Source organism: Acomys minous (genome assembly GCF_964271855.1).
Source record: "Acomys minous genome assembly, chromosome: 16".
Taxonomy (NCBI): Eukaryota; Metazoa; Chordata; class Mammalia; order Rodentia; family Muridae; genus Acomys; species Acomys minous.
Genome location: NC_140498.1, coordinates 65,849,643 through 65,868,124, shown reverse-complemented (window position 1 = coordinate 65,868,124; position 18,482 = coordinate 65,849,643). Strand labels below are relative to the sequence as shown.

General features: G+C 51.1%; 1 protein-coding gene across 2 annotated transcripts; it reads left to right on the top strand.

The window, feature by feature from the left end:
- The first annotated feature begins 151 nt into the window (after window positions 1–151).
- Window positions 152–13,608, top strand: ZNF12 (zinc finger protein 12). Of its 2 annotated transcripts, none has more exons than XM_084763198.1 (5): window positions 152–465; window positions 1,328–1,401; window positions 4,757–4,883; window positions 5,862–5,957; window positions 9,901–13,608. In XM_084763198.1, exons 2-5 carry the CDS (start codon window positions 1,387–1,389, stop codon window positions 11,757–11,759), a joined length of 2,097 nt encoding a protein of 698 aa, XP_084619324.1. In that variant the 5' UTR covers window positions 152–465; window positions 1,328–1,386; the 3' UTR covers window positions 11,760–13,608. The 2 variants fall into 2 exon arrangements, with proteins under 2 accessions (XP_084619324.1, XP_084619325.1); XM_084763199.1 differs by lacking the exon at window positions 152–465 and adding an exon at window positions 674–947.
- The last annotated feature ends 4,874 nt before the right edge of the window (window positions 13,609–18,482 follow it).

Genomic DNA, 18,482 nt, shown 5'->3' with positions numbered 1-18,482 from the left:
AGCCCCTCAGGCCAGCCCTGGAGGCTCAAAGGGAGTGAGGACAAACTGGCTGGCGACCACTGGCCTCCAGTTACTGTTGCTCATAGCTTGGAGCCCACGCGCTGCTAGCTTGTGCGACGATCCCTGGGGCGCGGGGACTTCTGGGAGTCCTCCCCTTGGTGCCGGCGGTGAGAGAAAGACCACTGGGGGGGGACCAGCCCATTGCTGGGGCGCTGCTGCGCGTGCGCCCCTCGGTTTGTGTGCGTGCTCGCGCAGGCGCAGGACCGCCGCGCAGCCCTGGCTTCCTGCGGCCTGGGTCTCCACCCTCGCACCCGGTGATTTGGCTCCCGAGAGCTGGAGTCGCGGAGCCTGCGGGGGCGCCCCCCCCCTCCAGGCCGGTGCATCCGGGTCGGCAGCGGGTGGACGCAGCGTTGCAGGCCGAGGGGAAGCCGAGGGCCGGACTAACAGGGCGGCGAGGTTTCCTAGGTGAGGCCTGAGGGTGCAGAGTGGGGGCCGTGGGAGGGAGGGAGGCTGGGTCTGGCTGATTGCTCGCGGGGCGGGGGGTGGGGTGGGGTGGGGGAGAGTGGGGGCGCCCTGATCGATGGGCGCCTGCGCGAAGCCTCAGCTCCGGGAGGGTCGCCTCGGTCGGGGTGATCGCCCGGAGGCTGCTCGGCTTTGGGCTGCGTAGACGGCTCGAGGACGAGGCATAGGAGGGGGTCAGCCGGAGGCGCAGTCCACACTCCTCCTACCTCGCTAAGCCACCCCTGCCTCTCATGGCTTCGGATTCCCGTGACGTCCCTCGGCGCCATGGGCACCATAGCTCTCGTCTACTGGCTCCCCCGGGTCGGGCCACCGCAGCGTCCTAAGATCTAGTTCGGGGGAAAAGTTGTTTTGTTTCTTTGCCTCTGTCCCTAGGGGAAGACTGTGGGTCTGCGACGGCCCGGTGACTTAACCGAAGTCATGCAGAGGTTTGTTAGTAGGAGAGTTAAGTTTCCAGGCCGCGGGCCCTTCCCGCAGTGTTACAGTCACAGTCCCACTGTCGCTTAATTTTAATATACAGTTCCCGCCAGGTTGACTCTTTTGTTTTCAGAGCGGCCTGTGAGTATTCCTTTGTATCCCATACTAAATGCAAATTATTTAACTAGCGTTTCTCGTTAGTTCACGACAGTTGCGCTCATTCATTCCCCACATAGCAACGCTTGGTTACAGTTCTCTAGTGCTTTTGAAAGCCAATCAGGCCCCGCCACCCATAAGGTTTCCTTCTTGGTATATTCCTGTAGGTTTTTATGCAGAAGAACCCCCTTTTCCACGCCCACTCATAATGACTTCGTTTTTTCCCCTTCCCCAGACCCAACTTTCCTTTAGGTTTTCCTCTGCTGCGGGTTTTTCCTCTAGGAAAATCGGAAGATGAATACACCCTTGGTAAGTTTTGTTTTGTTTCTGCTCACATCTATATCGCCTAATTTGGTTTGCCACACTCGAAGAGGCAGAGAGCAGCCCAGACTTTACAAAGGGAAAGTCGATATGGTAGGAATAGATAAAGGTTAGGCAAAATGGAAGTAGACAGTAGTAAGAACGGCTGTGGTGCCACTGTCTGTCGGGAGCATGGCCTGGGAAGAGTTTTATGATGGTGCAGTGATGGGGGGGGGGGGAGATGAGCCCCTGGGGACCTGGGGAGGGATTGACTTGGTGACATTCATTCATGTGGGGAAACCCAGTTTATTGGGGGTAAGGCCGTTCCCCAGGTATCCTGGGCTGCATGAAATAGAGCAAGTAAGTGTCTGGAGCGCTAGCAAACGTGCCGCCTTCTCTCGCTGTGTCCTGCTTGTGGAGGCGCTGTGGCTTACTGTCCTCATGATGGAGGGTACCCTTGAACTGAACTATAGCCCCAGCTCTCCAGGGATGTGTATACACACACACACACACTATTGACCTAGCCTATCTTTAGCTGTCTCTGTAGACTCCTCTTGTTAGTTGCTGTGGTGTCTGGCTTCCTGCCCTCCTCCTGGGTTTAGAATTTCTCCTGCCTGCACGTGGCTCTTCTTCCCCTGCTCTGATCTGCCTCTCCTGGCTTTAACCAGTGCTGTGTTGCTTCACTTGTGGATCAGCCAACGGCCTGCCGAGCATCTCTGTGGAGTATGTCCCGACAACACCTGATGGACTCCATTCAGAACAATTCCATTTTCTGTCACCACTTCAGTTTTCTCTTATGGTCCGAGAAGCTTCTCTTTGTTTGCTTTGGTTTCTTTGGTGGGGTTTTTACCCCCCTCCAAGTTTGTTTTTGTTTGTTTGTTTGTTTTGAGACAGAGTTTCTCTGTGTTAGCCTTGGCTACCCTCGGCTTGCTTTGTAGACCAGGCTGGCCTCGAACTCACAGCGATCCGCCTGCCTCTGCCTCCCGAGTGCTGGGATTAAAGGCGTGCGCCACCACGCCCAGCTTCATTTCTTTGTTTTTTGCATCATTGCTAGGTATGTAGCTTGGAGCTCTTCAGCCAGGGTTAAAAGGCATGTGCCACCATCCCTGGCCCTGGTGATGACTTTTAATATCTGAGAAGTTAAGTGACAGACCCATTTGACCTTTTCCACCAACAAATAACCTTTCTTCCCATTGGCTAGAGCTACTTACTAATTAGGAGTCATTAATTCGCTCAGAAAGGCGAGTGTACTGTCCTAGGTACCAGTATTCTCCGAAGAATCGAATATTCCTTTTCAGAAGCTCACTTAGGTTCCCTTCGTGGGAAAGTCTCAAATGGAAACACATGAGTTAGCAATCTCTACAGGGGAGTGACGGGCGTGTGTGTGTGTGTGTGTGTGTGTGTGTGTGTGTGTGTGAATGTGTGAGTGTGTTCTCAGTGCAGAGCTGGTCCCTGCATGTGTTTAATGTAAGAGAAGTTCATCTACGATAAGACAGATTCTGTGGGCTCACCCCTACATCACCACAGATCTGTGGTCTTGTTTTATCTTCCTGTTTGGGTTGCTTTCTGTTGTTTGTTTGTTTGTTTGTTTGTTTGAATTATTGTGTGGGTGTGCACATGCCATGTTGGGTGTGTGGAGGTCAGAGGCCAACTTTTCAGAAGCCGGGTCATGGAGTTTAAACTCAGCTTATACCAGATTTGGTGGCAGGCACCTTCGCCTGCCGAGCCGCCTGGCTGGCCTGTATAGTTCTCCTTCTCAGACACTTCTATTTCATGTTTTCTTTCCCGAAGCAGTGGTTTCACTTCTTTCTTCCTCTCCTGAAGACTGGCTCACAGGTCGCTGGCCTGACGCATCTTTGTCATGTGGTTAATGTGTATTTGTAATAACATACAGTCGACAGCCAACAGTAACTTAGATACCACTGCAGTCTACTGCATTGTGCTGAGTGCTTCCCGTACGATGGCCACTGCCACTGGTGTTCCCAGGGAGCAGCTGTCGCCCTGACGTGTGTGTTTCTGAAGGAAACGTGTTATTCAAAAGTTAAACACCGAAAGGAGGTTTGGGGAGCTGAGGCCGCTGCTCAGTGGTTAAAGCACGTGCCCCACAAGTATGTGGCCTGCAGTTCCAGGTTTTTAGAGGCCCACGGGAATGCCAGGTGGGAGTGATAGCCTGCCTGGAGTGACAGCCTCGGAAGGAGGAGTCAAGGGGACCCTGAGAGCACGATTACCTGTGTCCCCAGGCTCTGGCATTGATTTATGCAGAATGTTGAGTTGAAGCCACCAGGCCTTCATGTCTGGAGTGCAGCAGAGAGACTTGGACGAGAGGCAATAATCTGGTACACAGAGGGCAGTTAAACTACCCACGCATGCAGGCAGGCGCTCCATCAGCGCAGCCAGTGCTCTGAGTATGTGGAGGAGAAAGGCTAGCGGAGAGCACGAGGAAGTGCCGGAGGAGGAGAGCGGGGACGGGAGCAGCATTGTTCGTGTACAGCAGACAAGATGGAGAGAGCTTCAAAGAGCAGGAGATCGCTAGGACGAATGGGTGTCCCTCGGTCTGAGCTCCCCAGCCATGGGAACTGCTTCCAGTGGTTTTTGCATCCCTAACAGCTAGGCTTGTTCCTGGCTTGCAGTTTCAAGCCCACTGCTTTCTTTTTCTCTCTCTCTCTCTCTCTCTCTTTGGTTTTTCAAGACAAGATGGTTTCCCTGTGTAACCTTGAGTGTCCTGGGCTCTCTTTGTAAACCAGGCTGGCCTTGAACTCACAGAGATCCGCCTGCCTCTGCCTCCCCGGTGCTGGAATTACAGGCGTGTGCCACCATGCCCGGTGCCCAATGCTTTTTTAATGTGTATAAAGGGCCCTAAGGCAGTGGTTTTTTTTTTCTTTCTAATTTTCATGTGTGTGTGTATTACATGCATTGGTGTATATGCACAGTTGGCATGTGTGCGCGTGCATGTGGAGGCCCAGGGTCGGTGCTGGGAATCACCAGTCACCCTTCTACCTTATTCATTGAGGAAGGGTCTCTTATTGAGGCGCCAAGCTCTCCAGCGTGGCTCGTCTCTAGCCAGCTTCCCCTGGAGAGCCCACCTGGGCTTCCTGGATGGAACTACAGATGGGCTGCTATGCACCTGGCATTTGCATGGGTTTCTGGAAACCCAGACCCTGGTGTGCACACTTGTATTGCAAGCACTTTTCTCTACCCCCCGAGGCGGTGTGTTTTTTGATAGGCATGCTGTCCTTTCTCAGTCAGTCATGTAAAAAAAAAAAAAAACAGGTGGCTGTCACGGTTCACTGTTCCAGCAAGCTTGGGAAGCTCTTGTCTTCAGCTGCCTGCTCTCCGTGACCTAATTCTGATCGTGCCATTGCAGGGCCCGCTGTCGTTCAAGGATGTGGCGGTGGCCTTCACCCGGGAGGAGTGGCAGCAGCTGGACTCTGAGGAGAAGACGACGTACAGGGACGTGATGCTGGAGAACTACAGCAACCTCGTCTCCGTGGGTGAGGCCCCTCCCAGCTGCTCAGGTGTGGGTGAGGCCCCTCCCCAGCTGCTCAGGTGTGGGTGAGGCCCCCTCCCCAGCTGCTCAGGTGTGGGTGAGGCCCCCTCCCCAGCTGCTCAGGTGTGGGTGAGGCCCCCTCCCCAGCTGCTCAGGTGTGGGTGAGGCCCCCTCCCCAGCTGCTCAGGTGTGGGTGAGGCCCCCTCCCCAGCTGCTCAGGTGTGGGTGAGGCCCCCTCCCCAGCTGCTCAGGTGTGGGTGAGGCCCCCTCCCCAGCTGCTCAGGTGTGGGTGAGGCCCCTCCCCAGCTGCTCAGGTGTGGGTGAGGCCCCCTCCCAGCTGCTCAGGTGTGGGTGAGGCCCCCTCCCCAGCTGCTTAGGTGTGGGTGAGGACCCCTCCCCAGCTGCTCAGGTGTGGGTGAGGCCCCCTTCCCAGCTGCTCAGGTGTGGGTGAGGCCCCCTTCCCAGCTGCTCAGGTGTGGGTGAGGCCCCCTTCCCAGCTGCTCAGGTGTGGGTGTGGGTGAGGCCCCCTTCCCAGCTGCTCATGTGTGGGTGAGGCCCCCTTCCTAGCTGCTCAGGTGTGGGTGAGGCCCCCTCCCCAGCTGCTCAGGTGTGGGTGAGGCCCCCTTCCCAGCTGCTCAGGTGTGGGTGAGGCCCCCTTCCCAGCTGCTCAGGTGTGGGTAAGGACCCCTCCCCAGCTGCTCAGGTGTGGGTGAGGCCCCCTTCCCAGCTGCTCAGGTGTGGGTGAGGCCCCCTCCCCAGCTGCTCAGGTGTGGGTGAGGCCCCCTTCCCAGCTGCTCAGGTGTGGGCAAGCCTGTCTCAGCTGTGACTCCTGTGGGATGTCTGGGAGCGGTCTGTCTGGACCTCTCTGCGAGGCATCAGGGCCCCTGTGCTGTGCAGCTGGCGCAGTTGCACTTTCCCAGCACAGTAGAAACCCGGAAGCCGCGCAGACAGGCACGAGCTGGTTTTTATTTCTCATTAACAGGGTATCACATTATCAAACCGGATGTTGTCATCAAGTTGGAACGAGGAGAAGAGCCGTGGACAGTAGAAGGAGCATTCTCACCTCAGAGCTGTCCAGGTGTGTTAGTGGAGGGGATGGCAGCTGGGGAATTTCTTTCAGGAACCTTCTGATCACCCCAAGCTTTAGAGGTCACTGTCGGTAGTCACTCCTAAAGGTCTCTTCCCTCGCCGTGAAAGCACGTGCTTACAGAGTTTGCCCCTGGTTACCACTGCCAGAACCAAAAGTTCCTAACAGGCTGTGGGAGGTGCATGTCTAATGCCAGCACTCAAGGCAGAGCAGGTAGCTCTCTGAGTTCGAGGCTGGTATGGTGTACAAAGCAAGTTCCAGAACAGTCAGGACCACACAGACAGACCATGGTTCTTTTTTGGGGGGGAGGAGGAAGAAAAATAGTTCCTTTTTCCTCTAAGCCTTGGATCTTAGCATTTTGAGTCAACCCTTGTCAGTTTTCCAATAATAGGTGCTCATAAGTGAATTATCAAACCCCAGCTTTCTTCAGTTCTTGGGATGTTAACCTCGCTTTATTTGGCTTTCATCCTCTCTGACCAAATGCTTTGGGCTCTGTATTAGCCATTTTCCTGTGCTGTGATAAAAACCCTCACAAAAGGCACTAAGGAAGAAAAGTAGATTTGGCTCATAGTCTGAGGGTGCACAGTTGATCACAGGCCGGAAGTCATGGCAGCAGGAGCGTGAGGCGGCTGCTCACGTCATATCCACCATCAGGAAGCAGAGGGAGATGAGTGCTGGGGCGCATGCCCAGTCCAGGACCCTAGCCAAGGGACTGGTGCCCTACACAGTGGGCGGTTCTTTCCCATCAAGTCACCTCATCAGGACAATCCCCCACAGTGTGCTTAGAGGTGACTCCTACTTTCTCTCAAGGTGACAGTATTAACCATCACAGCTTTTAAAAAACAAAACCAAAACCCTTTATTTTTCTAATTTGTGTATTTTGCCTGCTTGTATGTACACCATGCGATGGTGCATGCATGTGGAGGACACTAGAGGGCGCTGGATGTCCTCTGACTGGTGTTACAAGTGGCTGTGAGCTGGTGCTAGGAACTGACTCAGGTCCTCTGGAGGAGCAGCCAGTGTTCTTAACCGATGAGCTGTCTCTCCGGCCCCTTTAACTTTATCTATTGTTATTATTGAGAGAGTGTGTGAGTGGGTTCAACACCGTGCGTCTGAGGTCATTAAATAACTTGTGGTTGAACCTGTCCTGCCTTTATGTGGGAGCTGAGGGTGAAGCTAGCTTGCTCAGTCTGAGCCGCAAGCTCCTTTATCCGGTGAGCCATTTCACCTCCCGCCTCCTTATTGTCTTTGAACTACAAAATCCCTGTCCTAAACCGTTTGGCCCTGGCCCCTCCCTCCCTCTGCTGGCACTTTTCTTGTTGTTTGGCAGGGCCAGTCATTGTTAGAAGTCCAGTCCTACAGCTCATACTTAACAGATTTATCCCCAGGCCCTTAAATGATGCTCTGTTGTATTGTGCACATAAATGACATTTGATTTTTTTTTTTTTTTTTAATTTCCACCTTCTTAAATATTTAGGAAAACTTTTGTTCCACCTGCGTCCCCTGGTGTCATGATTCCGCAGAGGTGTTTGTTTGCCTGTTCGTTTCTCTGATAACTGTGTTTCTCTCGCTCTTGCTGTGTATGAAAATTGGTCGTGAGCTTCCAGTTCATGGTCACTGAGCTCCTATCCTGTCTCCTGATGACTCAGTTGCACTGTCCTCTTTTCTCATCACGGCCCTCACAGCCTCACAGTGCTTGTCAGTCTCCAGAGTGACCTTTTTCCCCCTCAGGAGATATCTTGCTTAACCCTCTGTCTTAACGTATGAAATGTGCGTGGTTTCTGTATATCCTAACTGGCTTGGAAAGACTCTTACCTGACGTACCTGGTTGGTCCCTTACAACATAAACCTGGCTCCGTGCTGCCTGTAAGAAGTAGCTTCCTGAGCACTCACGAGCCACACTCAGCCTGAGGTCTTCCTATCTTCTCCTCACGGAGTTTCCTCTCTGCAGCGTTAGGTCTCACTAGGACGGCTTGTGCATCCCACATAGTGAGGCTGGGAGTTTTCTCCTTCCCAACTCCTGCCGTTACTCAGTGTCACTCTTCTCTGCAGTGGACAGAGGCAAGAAGTCAAGCAGGAAGGCAGGAGCAGAGACTCGTGGCTGCCGGCATGCCAAAAAATGTGTTGGATGTCCCAGAAACCCTAGTGCAAGGCAGTGACGCTGGCCTGCCTTGGCCAGCTTGACAGGACGAGGTGGTGTGTGCAGTGTGGATCTCCAGAACAAATCCCAAGTACAGCGCATCGCACAACCCTCTTCGTTCGTTAATAGCTATTTTTCCTGGACCAGGATGTTTTCAGTTATGACCGATCCTGGCTTCGAGTCACTATTGAGTGAGCCCAGGTGGTGAAGGGTTGATTTTGACACTGGTGGATTCTGGGAGGCTGTAAGTTTAGAAGATTAAGATTGATAATGTGTAACTTAATACGCATGACATTGTGTAAAATAGGTCCATCCCATAATTTCTAAGATAAAACAGATTGGAGGAGCAGGCCAAGGGACCCAGTCCTTAAGGTTTGCACACTAAGTGAAACTCACATTCAGAATTAGGAGGCTGCAGCAGGTTGTGTACTAATGTGTCTACGTTCCTGTTGCTGAGATAAAACGCAGTGACCAAGACTACTTAGAGGAGAAAACCCATCACTGTCACAGCAGGGAGCATGGCTGCGGGCAGCTGGGAGCATCAGCTGTAAGCTCACATCTCAGTCCACAGACAGGAAGCAGAGTCTTCAAACTCAAAAGCTGCCTGTTGTGACGTATTCCTTCAGGAAGGCCACACCTCCTAATCATCCCCACACAGCCACCAATTGGGCACCAAGTATTTAAATGCTCAAGACATACAGGGACATCTCACTCAAACCAACACAGTGGGCTAAGGCAATTCATTGTTGGTAGATTGAAAGTGGGAAAAACAGTCGCTCAGGTAATCTTGAATAGGTGTTTTGTGCCATGTACTGTTCTGAGCACGTTGACTCCTACAGCCCCAAACAACCCTGTGACATGAAGCCCCTCACTTCCTGCTGACACGTGAGGACACTGGAAGCTGTTAAATACCTTTTCCTGGCTACCCCATCAGTTCACATGATCCAAGTAGGAGTAGTAGTGCATTTTTCCCCCCAGTTTTTTGAGACAGGGTCTCTCTGTGTTAGTCCAGGCAAAGTCCTGGACTCACTTTGTAGGCTAGGCTGACCTCGAACTCAAAGCCATCCACCTGCCTCTGCCTCCCAAGTGCTGGGATTAAAGGGACCACCAGGCCCGGCCCCTGAGTTCAGTCTTAAACCACAGCATTGGTAGAATATTTTTCTTTAAAAGTCGAATCTTTTAGCAGATAACATCTTTTTCTGTGCCATCTGATACTTCCTGTTCCACATAGGTGTTCCAGAACTCTCCATTCAAGTGAGACTCAGAGAATGCCCAGGTTCTAAACATGAGAAAAATGTAGGCATAACACTTAACGTGACACTACTGTGTGTCATGGAAGAATGCACAGTAGAGACATGGCACAGGTGTGTCAGTGTGGTCCGCAGGGCCTCAGAGTCTGGCCTCTGTCCCCATGTCAAGTGATGTGGAGAAAAGTGCTTGTTGGCCACCACACTGGGCCCTAGTTCCCATGTATCTATCTCTTTGTTGTGCAGTGCTGCTCCAGGCTGTCCTGGGGCTCTCCCTGTTGCCTCTGATTTCTTTCATCGGCCTTTTAGCCAACATTTCCTTTTACCAAGTCATTGCTCTGGGTCTGTGAACAAAATACCACAAAGTAGCCCAGATCACAGGTGTTGTGTTTCCTGAGTTTGCTTCCTTCCCCACCGAGCGACGTGTGTGCTATTCCCAAAAGCATGTGGAGGGTGAGTTCCCACAGGGCTGTGCAGCCAGGCTCAGCGCGACAGGCTGTGTTTCCGCCTCAGACCACACCTCACAGTCCCTTCTGCCCCTTTGCAGGTGAAATCTGGGAAGTGAATGACCCGATGGAGAACGTCCAGGGAGACAAGCAGAAAGCGTCACGGTCACCTGCTTTCAGAGACAAAAGCCTGAGCAGAAAGACAGGTGCAGCCTGTGGTCAAGCCATTAGTGAGGAGACAAGGCGTGTCCCCTCACGGAGCGCCATCCCCAGGTGTGAGGCCTGTGAAGAGAGCATGGCCGGCATCTCCGAGTTCATTCGCAGCGACGGGAGCTATGCAGAACTGAAGGCAGACGTGTGTGCCGGGTGTGGGAAGTCCCTCCTCCACGCCACGCTCGAGAAAACACATCCAGGAGACGCTTCTTACGAGTTTAGTCAAAATGAAGACGAGGACGCTCTGAGAGAGGGAAATGTTTATCAGAAAGTGCGTATGTTGGAGACGCCCTTTGAGTATGTTGAGTGCCAGAAGTCCTTCCCGAAGAGCGCCGGGTGTGTTAGCCGCGGGGACGAGAAGCCGTACGGCTGGCCTGGATCTGAGCTCGCTTTCCTCCACGTGGCCGACCTCGGCGCCCAGCAGAGCGCCCACGTGGAGATGAAGCCCTACGAGTGCCGCGCGTGTGGCAAGTCCTTCTGTAAGAAGTCCAAATTCATCATCCACCAGAGGACGCACACCGGGGAGAAGCCTTTCAAGTGTGCCCAGTGCGGGAAGTCCTTCTGCCAGAAGGGGACGCTCACCGTGCACCAGCGGACGCACACCGGGGAGAAGCCCTACGAGTGCGCCGAGTGCGGGAAGACTTTCTACCAGAAGCTGCACCTCATCCAGCACCAGAGGACGCACTCGGGCGAGAAGCCGTACGCGTGCGGCTACTGCGGCAAGGCCTTCTGCCAGAAGACGCACCTAACGCAGCACCAGCGCACGCACTCGGGGGAGAGGCCCTACGTGTGCCACGACTGCGGCAAGACGTTCTCCCAGAAGTCGGCGCTCAACGACCACCAGAAGATCCACACGGGCGTGAAGCTCTACAAGTGCAGCGAGTGCGGCAAGTGCTTCTGCCGCAAGTCCACGCTCACCACGCACACGCGGACGCACACCGGGGAGAAGCCGTACGAGTGCAACGAGTGCGGCAAGTTCTTCTCCCGCCTGTCCTACCTCACCGTGCACTACAGGACGCACTCGGGCGAGAAGCCCTACGAGTGCGGCGAGTGCGGGAAGACCTTCTATCTGAACTCGGCCCTCATGCGGCACCAGCGGGTGCACACGGGCGAGAAGCCGTACGAGTGCAGCGAGTGCGGGAAGTTGTTCTCCCAGCTGTCCTACCTCACGGTGCATCACAGGACGCACTCGGGCGTGAAGCCGTACGAGTGCAGCGAGTGCGGGAAGACCTTCTACCAGAACTCGGCCCTCTGTCGGCACCGGAGGATCCACAGAGGGGAGAAGCCATACGAGTGTTACATATGCGGCAAGTTCTTCTCGCAGATGTCGTACCTCACCATCCACCACAGGATCCACTCGGGGGAGAAGCCCTACGAGTGCAGCGAGTGCGGGAAGACCTTCTGCCAGAACTCGGCCCTCAACAGACACCAGCGCACGCACACGGGAGAGAAGGCCTACGAGTGCTACGAGTGCGGCAAGTGCTTCTCTCAGATGTCGTACCTCACCATCCACCACAGGATCCACTCGGGGGAGAAGCCCTTTGAGTGTACCGAATGTGGCAAAGCCTTCTCCCGGATGTCCTACCTCACCGTGCACTACAGGACCCACTCGGGCGAGAAGCCTTACGAGTGCACAGAGTGCGGGAAGAAGTTCTACCACAAGTCAGCGTTCAACAGCCATCAGAGAGTCCACAGACGGGGGAGTGGGAGCGTAGTCGACGTGGGGAGGCTGCTGTACAGCCATTGAGAGGGCTGCTGGGTGGAGTCCAGCTGACCGGACAGTTGGCCCTCAGCATCCATACGTCTGTCCCAGCTCCCAGCATCCGCCCAGCCAGAGCCACTTAGGAAAAGGCTTCATCTGTGCCGACTATGTACGGTTTTCTTCTTGTTCCCTGAGTGGTACATACAATATAACAACTCTTCACAGTGCATTTATGTGGTATTAACCATTCAAGATAACCGAGGTGAGGTTATGTAGGCTCTACACAGTTGCGAATCTACTTTACACAGGGACACAACAGCCTGCGGACTTTGGTGTCCAGGTGGTCCCAGAACCACACTCCCATGTACCAAAGGATGCCTCCACCTGAGAGCTCAGACACGTGAGCAGGGACAAGCCCGTGTGAGGGAGATTCACCAGAAACTCACGCGGTAGAAACCATGATTGTAGAAAGACCACGTGGCAGACTATACAGGAGTAAAAATGTATACAAACGTTTCACTATGACTTCAAACTGCTTATCAGGGAATTGACTCAGTGACTGGGGAGCACACTCCTTTGGAAACTGCTAATGCTTACGGACATTTTGTAAAAATTAAGATAAATCTGCTAGAGATAAGAACACCTAACTACAGGACGTAAAGTTGTCAATGTAGTTAGCCGGGGGTGCCGCACTATCCTGGTGAACAGTTCCCTAGGAACACGGGGCTGGCCTTCTTGTCGCTCTTTTAGTAGCCATCACAGAAACCATACGTTCACTTTTAACCAAGCTTGGAGAAGCATTGCGTTCTTAGTCTGTAACACGGTAAGGGTATGACCCATGCTAACCAGGTTCCCCATCTTGCTGCCATCTTAATATGCACTGTCACTGAGGTAGTATGTGGAAGTTGCGAACTACACTTTTCCTTGTGTTCTTCCTTGGACTTTAAAATGCATTTGGTCATTCTAACAGGAGTATATCCTCTGTAAGGAAGCTAGTTTTTTGTTGTTGTTGCTTTTAACCATAGCAAAGAAGACACAGATATATCTATAAAATAGAAAACTCTGAATAGATAATTTTAAATTAAGCCAGAAGTCTGCAAGGGTGAGAAATAGCTTTAGCGCTCACTGTGCTCTGTACAGCTAAGAACTGTACTTAGCATATTCTCATGTTTATTTTTGTTTGCTTATTTTTTATATGAGGGCTTACATGTGCAGGGAGCACGAAGGCTGGGCAGCGCTGTGTCTGTGCTAGTGTTCACGAACGTTCCCTGCTCTGCCATTACTAGGAAGTGTTAGCGCGTACCATCCATTGCCTCTGTCACGCCCACCTTGCCTTTACAAGTAGCCTGAGTTTCCATTTCCTCACTGAAAGAGGGGCGGTAACTGCTAATGCGTTCTAATTGTAGGGGTAATCCTTTCTCGTAACCTTAGACCCACGTCTAAAGAGTTAGGACAGCAAAGATCGTGTGTCTTGAAAGTGTGTCCTCAAAGAGGCAGAACCTTGGTGAACATCACCTTGTCTGGATGATGTACCTGATGACTCCCAACAGTGTACTCACGGCTGTTAGAGAAGGTAGAATAACCTGGGGCCTGAATGACGTCAAACCAGCAGGATCTGTAGCCACTCTGTGTCTGCACTGTGGGTTTTTGGGGTTTTTTGTTTTTGTTTTTGTTTTTCTAAGAGACTATTTGTTTCTAAGCCAGTTGACTTAGAATCATTCTGTTAGGAACAAGACAGGCTATCTGGTGCAGCATTACACTTTGTAGGAGTTATGCAACTCAAAGTGGGCTTTAGGTAAATCATTTATTTTGATGTGTTAATAATAGATTTATTGTCTGCAAATTTGTATGTAAATATCCTGAGCATTGAAAATGAACTTGAAACAAATGTGTATGTTTCCTTGAGCTGTCCTGTCATTCGCCTTTAAAATTATTTTCCTGTGTGTTTGTATGTACGCATATATGCCTGCATGCGTGTGGAGGCCCAAGGGCACCGTGAACTGTTGCCCTTTGGGTGCTGTCTCCTGTGTTTTCTGAGCCAGGATCCCACTTTCTGCCCTGGGGTTCACCAAGTAAGCGAGGCTGGCCCCAGCACATCTCCAGAGCCACTTGCAGCTCTGCATGGTCTCTATGGTTGTGTGTCACCAGCTTCGAGGGAGGCCAGCTCTTGCACGTGGGTTCTGGGGATGGAACACAAGTCCTTGTGCACACACAGCAGGCATTTTGCTGGCAGCCACCCACCGCCATACCTGGCTTTTCCCACATGGGTTCTGGGAATCAGACTCAGGTCTTCATGACGGCGAGGCAGGCACCTTACCAACTGAGCCCTTGTTTTGTTTGAGATACAAGTGTTGCTTTGTAGCCCTGATGGGCCTTGAACTCATGGTAATCCTCCTGCCTTAATCTCTCAAGTGTGAGAGTACAGATGTGAGCCACCGTGCCCAGCTTGACCTATGAAAATAACTTTGGAAAACTGGCAACATCAGGTCTGCTTCCATTTTCTTTTCTTTTGTGGGGGGTGGGGTAGCAGGTTTTGAGACAGGGTTTCTCTGTGTAGTCCTATCTGTTCTGGACTCGCTTTGTAGACCAGACTGTCCTTGAACTCATAGAGATCCACCTGCCTCTGCCTCCCAAAGTGCTGGGATTACAGGTGTGCGCCACTACACCAACTTACTCCCATTTTCTAACACATTAAATTTTGTTTGGGATAGTTTAACTTGCACTTGGATTATTGCTTTCATCATTTGGCAATATGTGGTGTGAGGGAAGGATCTAGTTGTTTTGTTGTTGTTGCTTTACATTCAGATAGTTATCCTGGTAGTCCATGTCTTTTGAACAATTTATCCATTATACAAAATACCACGTTATTCATGAAATGTTGCTCAGCACTCCCTACCTCCCATGACCTTGTATAATAGTGTGTGCTACGTAGCAAAAATTAAAACCCTGGCATATGGTTTAGTTTGAGATGGAAACAAACAGTTGATAGTATATTCATTGGAGTGATATCTGCAGCAAGGCATGGTGGTGTATGCCTGCAGTCCTTGCAAATCAGAGGTGAAACAGGAGGTCCAACCAGCCTGGACCACACACAACAGTCTCCTACAATTGTATCATAACTTGACACAATATACATCAGTGTGCATGGGTTGTGTGCTTGTGGAGGTCCAAGGTGGCTACCAGGTGTCTCTCCCCCACTCTTACTTTTTGGGACAACCTGAAGCTTACAGGTAAGTGCCTAAGTTGGCTGGCCAGTAAGCTTCAGGGATGCTCCTGTCTCCACACTCAGGCCTCAGGGTTACAGGCCAGCATCACCATGCCCAGGTTTTTACATGGGTTTTGAGGATTGGAACTCAGGCCGCTCCTACTTGTACAAAAGGTAATTTACTGACTGCACCATCTCCTCAACACACAATACACATTTAAAAAGTAAAGACATGACACTACCACCAGGACCACATTGTATGTGAGCCCCAGCTTTGCCCTTCATTCCTGTTGTCTCTTACTCCACCCAGTTGTGATCCAACTCTAGCCAGGAAGTCACTTCACACACACACACACACACACACACACACACACACACACACACACACACCCCAAGCTTTATAGACTGCCTCTACTTAAAGTGAAACCTACAAGGAAGTTTCTTTTGCCACACAGATGACAACTGAAAATAATTGTGCTGAGGAGATACCTCAGTGGCCAAGGCGCTTGCTGTGCTAGCAGGACTGAGTTTACGTCCTCAGAACGCAGGGAACGTGGGTGGCCCACCTTTTTAGCCTCAGGAGGCAGAGACGACATCCACAGAGCAGGCGAGCTAGCCAGAATAGCTTTAGCCATGGGTTCAATTGAGAGACACTGCTATTAATAATATGGAAGAGTGATTGCAGAAGGTTCCAGGCATCAATTTCTGGCTTACATATGCACACAAACCCAAACGTGGGGCCCCAAACATGCAAACATACATGCGCTCACGTACGAAAATGGAAAAAAATTCATCCATTGGGTTTTTGTTTGGTTTTCCAAGATAGGTTCTCCGTGTAGCCTTGGCTCTCCTGGACTCCCTTTGTAAACCAGCCTGGTCTCAAACTCCCAGATTCCCTACTTCTGCCTCTTGAGTGCTGCGGTTACAGGCATGTATGTACCACCACGCCTGGTTTCCATTAAAATTTTAAAAATAAATTTATCTGTACGTGTGTGTGTGCCTGAGTGTATGTGGACCACATGGGTCTAGAAGCCTGTGGAAGTCAGAATATTGGGCTGAAACTGGAATTACACGTGGTTGTGAGCCGCCACCTGGTCTCAAGAAATTGGACCTGGGTCCTCTGCAAGAATAACCAGTGTCCTATTAACAGCTAAGCCGTATCTTCAGCTCCCTCCATTGACTTTAAAGTTCATGATGCTTGTAAAAATGATGGGCCAGCACAGGCAACTGCCTGGAGGTGGCATACAAGCAAGAACTGTATGGACACGGGGAACTAGAGACCAGTCAGGGATTACAGAACAGATGAACTTTGAGGAGTAAGCGGTAACACAGGCCCTTTTAGAGACACATATTTAAGGTGCTGGGGAGATGGCTCAGTACCTGCCACGCAAACATGAAACCTGACCTTGCTACCCTGTACCTCCTGAGGGTCCGGGAGGCTCCCCGGAGCCCACTAGCCTGCCAGCAAATTGGTGAGCTCTAATGAGAGACCCTGCCTCAAAAACTAAGGTGGAGGGCTGGAGAGATGGCTCAGAGGTTAAGGGCATTGACTGCTCCTCCAGAGGTCCTGAGTTCAGTTCCCAGCAACCACATGACGGCTCATAACCATCTATAACATGACCTGATGCCTTCTTCTGGCCTGCAGGTGTATGCACAGCCAGAGCACTGTTCAATAATAAAGAAATATTTTTAAAAATTAAGGTGGAGAGTGATTAAGGAAGACACTGAACATTAGCCTCAAGCCTGTGAATACACATGCAGACATGTTCATGTATGTACAGTTTTTAAATTTTTATGTATGTCTGTGTACTATATATGTAGGATCCCTCAGAGGTCAGAAGAGGGGTCAGATCCCCTAAAACCAGAGTTGTAGGTGATTGTGAGCCATGTGGTTGCTGGGGACTGAAGCTAGTTAGTTCCTCGGTGCTCTTAACTACAGAGCCATCTATGCAGCAACAAACACACACCCAAGAGACACGTGTTCTAATTGTGACAGGTGAAATGATGAAAAACGTCTGGAATGGATGAAGCAAGTTTAGCACAGTTGTTCTGTTGTTTTCATTTATGTGTATTGGTGTTTTGTCATCTGTCGGTCTGTGCAGCACATACAATTCCCGTGCCTGCAGGGACCAAAAGCGGATGTCAGATCCCCTGGGAATGGAGTCGAAGACAGCTGTGAGCTGCCATGTGGGTGCTGGAATGCGACTCAGGTCCTCGGGAAGAGCGGCCAGGGCTCTTAACTGCCTCCTGCTTTTGAGACTGCTGCCCACCACACAGCCCATTCTGCTCTGGAGCTGAGAACTTGAGATCTTCCTACCACTGCGTCCTAAGTATTAGGGCATAGGCACGTGTCACCATGAATGCTACCTGGAACACTGAGGTGTGGGGGGGGGAAGCAAGTTGCTGAACGATACCTAGACCACGTTCTGCATCTCAGCCGTTTCCACGTAGACGTGTGCAGAGGCCCAGATCCTGGATGGGATGTCAGATCTTGTCAGGGAGATGGAGGTAAACTTGACACTTTCATACTGCTGGGAGTTTTTACAATTCATATCTAACTTATAATATTGGGGGACATAATGAACAAGGAAGATCAACGTTTTATTTGATACAACTAAAATCTAAAAATAAGCAGAGGAGAGATCGAGAAGCTAGTATCTAAGGAGATCAAATAAAAAAAAAAATAGAAAGGCTGAGAAAACAGGAACATAAGAATAAAAACATGGCCAAGTGTGGTGGCACACAGCTTTAGTCCCAGCACTTGGGAGGCAAAGGCAGGAAGAGGGGATCTCTGAGTTCCAGGCCAGCCTGGTCTATAAGAGTTCCAGGACAGCCAAGGCTACACACAGAGAAACCCTGTCTCAACACAGACAGACGGACAAAAAAAAAAAAAAAAAAAAAAAAAAAAAAAAAAAAACAAACCTAAACCAAACCAAACCAAAACCAACCAACAAAAAGCCAAAAAGACCAAACAATCCCCCAAAACCAAAAAGAGTGAAAACATAAGTAGGAAGTGAAGTGGATCTCCAGGTATAGTGATTCTCCAAATGTCACCTTCCGTTAGTTGGCCCCGTTTGACAGGTCACTGGGGCTCCTCCATCTTTAGTAATGAAGAGGGTTGTTTTTACAATCACAGGATCAGTACAACATAAACTCCAGCTGCACAGTCAATGGTGAGCGTTATGAAGGGGGGTTGTTTGGCCTTTCTCAGTAGATGGGAGATCTGAGTGCTCATCCATCTTGATGTCTTACCTCTGTTGTTGTTTTGTGAGGGTCTCTATGTAGCCCAGGCTGGCCTCAGGCTCATGGAGCTGAAAATGACCATGAACTCCTGATCCTTCTGGCTCTACTTCCCAAATGCTGGGATGACAAGTGTGCACCAACCATGCCCGGCTTATGGAGTCTAGGGTTAGGGCTAGGGAAAAGAGGGAATACTGGGCAGGCACTGTGCCAACTAACCTACATCCCCCGCTGGCCTGCTTGTTTTAATGGAGATACTAATTTCCTTCATCTTGATCCCTCAAATCGTATTTGCGTATTTTCTCAAACCCATTGGGAAAAGA

What these genes read in the sequence shown, in the direction of transcription:
- ZNF12 (XM_084763198.1), top strand. An exon ending in CAGCAACCTCGTCTCCGTGG is followed by an intron (nt 4,884 to 5,861) that starts GTGAGGCCCCTC and finishes TCTCATTAACAG; the next exon opens with GGTATCACATTATCAAACCG. An exon ending in CTCACCTCAGAGCTGTCCAG is followed by an intron (nt 5,958 to 9,900) that starts GTGTGTTAGTGG and finishes GCCCCTTTGCAG; the next exon opens with GTGAAATCTGGGAAGTGAAT.